The 2,500-nt window shown below is 38.9% G+C and overlaps 1 protein-coding gene and 1 pseudogene across 1 annotated transcript in view; one reads left to right on the forward strand and one right to left on the reverse strand.

Annotated features, from left to right (window-relative positions):
- The window catches only part of LOC106879834 (DNA repair protein XRCC3), a 200,197-nt gene that overhangs the window by 94,848 nt on the left and 102,849 nt on the right, over nt 1-2,500 (forward strand). The window contains exon 3 of the mRNA XM_014929538.2: nt 1,479-1,571. Coding sequence (XP_014785024.1) covers nt 1,479-1,571 — 93 coding nt within the window. The remainder of the gene's footprint in view (nt 1-1,478; nt 1,572-2,500) is intronic.
- LOC128249144 (U6 spliceosomal RNA) lies at nt 178-268 on the reverse strand (annotated as a pseudogene).

Genomic DNA, 2,500 nt, shown 5'->3' on the forward strand with positions numbered 1-2,500 from the left:
ACCCACACAAAAACACACCCACACACTCTCTTCCACTGGACAATGATGCCAACTTTTTGAAAAACAACTTTCATCCAAACAATGCCACCTGGTTTTGCCATTTTTAAAAGGCGGTGGCGGTGGCAGGGGTGGCGGCAGCGATGATGATGATGATGATGATGATGATACGTGTGTGTGTGTGTGTGTGTGTGTGTGTGTGTATTTGTGTGTCATCCTTGCACAAGGGTTATGCTAATCTTCTCTGTAGTGTTCCAATTAGCTTTACTCACTTTCTTCCTTCTTCCTGTTCATTTCTCCTAACTTAGCTTTACTTCTCTTAGCATAGCACCCTCTCTCACCATCCTACTATGGTGTTACCCTGTTTTCTCTCTGTAATAGAGATTTATATATATATATATAAGAAATCTCTGTATCCAGGAAGTAAGCTATTGTCAACTGAACAAACAGGAAACAATAGAGAAGCACTAGATTTTGTCTCTCATTCTAAGCAGGTGGCACCAATGCACTAAGTGTTTGGCTCTTACTCATTGAATGAAGATGATGGCAATAGCATGAGAGCATCCATCTGCCAGGCCATTTCCCAAGCGGATTGGCACAGATCCTCATGGTTCAGCTGGTTCAGTTGATCCCCATTAAACTGTACAAGTTGCTGGAATGTGGAGAGTATGTGAATTTGAATTTCTTTTCCTTGAAATGTGAAAATCATTTTTGTGCAGTTCTTTCAGTAATAGTGCCTCCTGCATACACAACACAAATGTCTTGAGCAGCTTTGGAACTTTGGGTGAAGCAGGTGTTGAAAATGCTCATTTTTAAATACAAAATTCACCTCAATAAATTCCATATGACCCATGTGTTCATAAAAAAGTGAATGTTAAAGCAATGATAATATAGGTGCAGGCATGGATATGTAGTAAGAAGCTTGCTTCACAACCACATGGTTCCAGGTTCAGTCTCACTGCGTAGCATCTTGGGTAAGTGTCTTCTACTATAGCCTCGGGCCAACCAAAGCCTTGTGAGTGGATTTGGTGCACAGAAACTGAAAGAAGTCCCTCATAGGTATATATATATATATATATATATATATATATATATATGTATATGTGTGTGTGTGTGTGTGTGTGTGTGTGTGTGTGTGCATGTCACTGTATCTGCATTTGTCCCCCACCACTGCTTGAAAACTGGTGGTGTTGTGTTTACGTCCCCATAACATAGTGGTTCAGCATAAGAGATTGATAGAATAAGTGCTAGGCTTCAAAAGAATAAGTCCTAGGGTCGATTTGTGTGACTAAAACCCTTCAAGGTGGTGCCCCAATATGACAGCATTCAAATGACTGAAAAAAATAAAAGTTAAATGATAAAATGAGGAGGCTGATATACATGCGTGTGTGTTAGTGTGTATGTATGTGTATAGGAGACAACAAGGTAATAACATTTCCTTCTACTTAATAATAATATTTCTTCTTTTTCTTCTTCTTCAGCCTTTAATTTAACAAAGCACAGTAATGTCCCTCCTGCTTTGAAAGTGGAGAAACTTTCAACAAGCTGTGAAGTTCTTGACAAAGCTTTGAGAGGTATGGATCAGTTTTGATTGTGTATCTATGTTTTCAATTCTTCTAACCAATAACTGAATTGTGTTCCATATCTGGAAAATAATGTTTTATTTGTGATACATATTTGCATCCTAATTATTTTCTAGAGTGTTAAGCAGATAAAAGGTAGATCTCTTTTATGATATGAAGTTGATTTCATGTGACTAACTTTTCTTCATCAAGTATCTATTCCTATACAGGGAATTCTTACTACGGTATTTGGTAAGAAACTATATTTGAAATGGTGTGGCTTTATGGTTAAGAAGCATGCTTCACAGTTACCTGGCTTAAGGTTCAATCCCACTGCATTGCCCCTTCAGTGTCTTCTACAATAGTCTTGGGGGCAATCAATGCCTAGTGAGTAAATTTGGTAGATGGAAACTTTTAGGGTTAGGGTTAGGGTTAGCAACTCATTTTATATATTATGTATTTTAGTCTTTGCTACACCCACACAACGATTTTACCATCATGAAGCCAGGATTTTCTACACCTCAAGAACTTCATTATTAGTCTGGAATCTAACAGTGTTGGTAGCCCAGAACTCAGGTTGAGTGCTTCTCTGGAAATACCCTACTAGGATCTTAGATTATATATATGCATGTGTGTGTGTGTGTATTTATGTATGTATAAGGTGTTCGTGACTGAAGATGAGCAAACCAGCTTGAAACTGAGTCAGTCTTGGGATCCTGTTGTCTGCTGGAGGATGGTAGGGGTTTGCTCCCCTGCTGGTAATGTATATGTACAGGGTGCAGTGCTACACTGATAACCAGCTGACAGATGATCTGCCTGGGGTTAAACTAGTAGTAACATAGAACAGCCATTTTGATATGGCAATTAACTTTACAGCAGCGAGCTGGCAGAAATGTTAGCACGCCAGGCAAAATGCTTTGCAGTATTTCATCTGCCATTAC

Source organism: Octopus bimaculoides, chromosome 11, assembly GCF_001194135.2.
Source record: "Octopus bimaculoides isolate UCB-OBI-ISO-001 chromosome 11, ASM119413v2, whole genome shotgun sequence".
In the NCBI taxonomy this organism is placed as follows: Eukaryota; Metazoa; Mollusca; class Cephalopoda; order Octopoda; family Octopodidae; genus Octopus; species Octopus bimaculoides.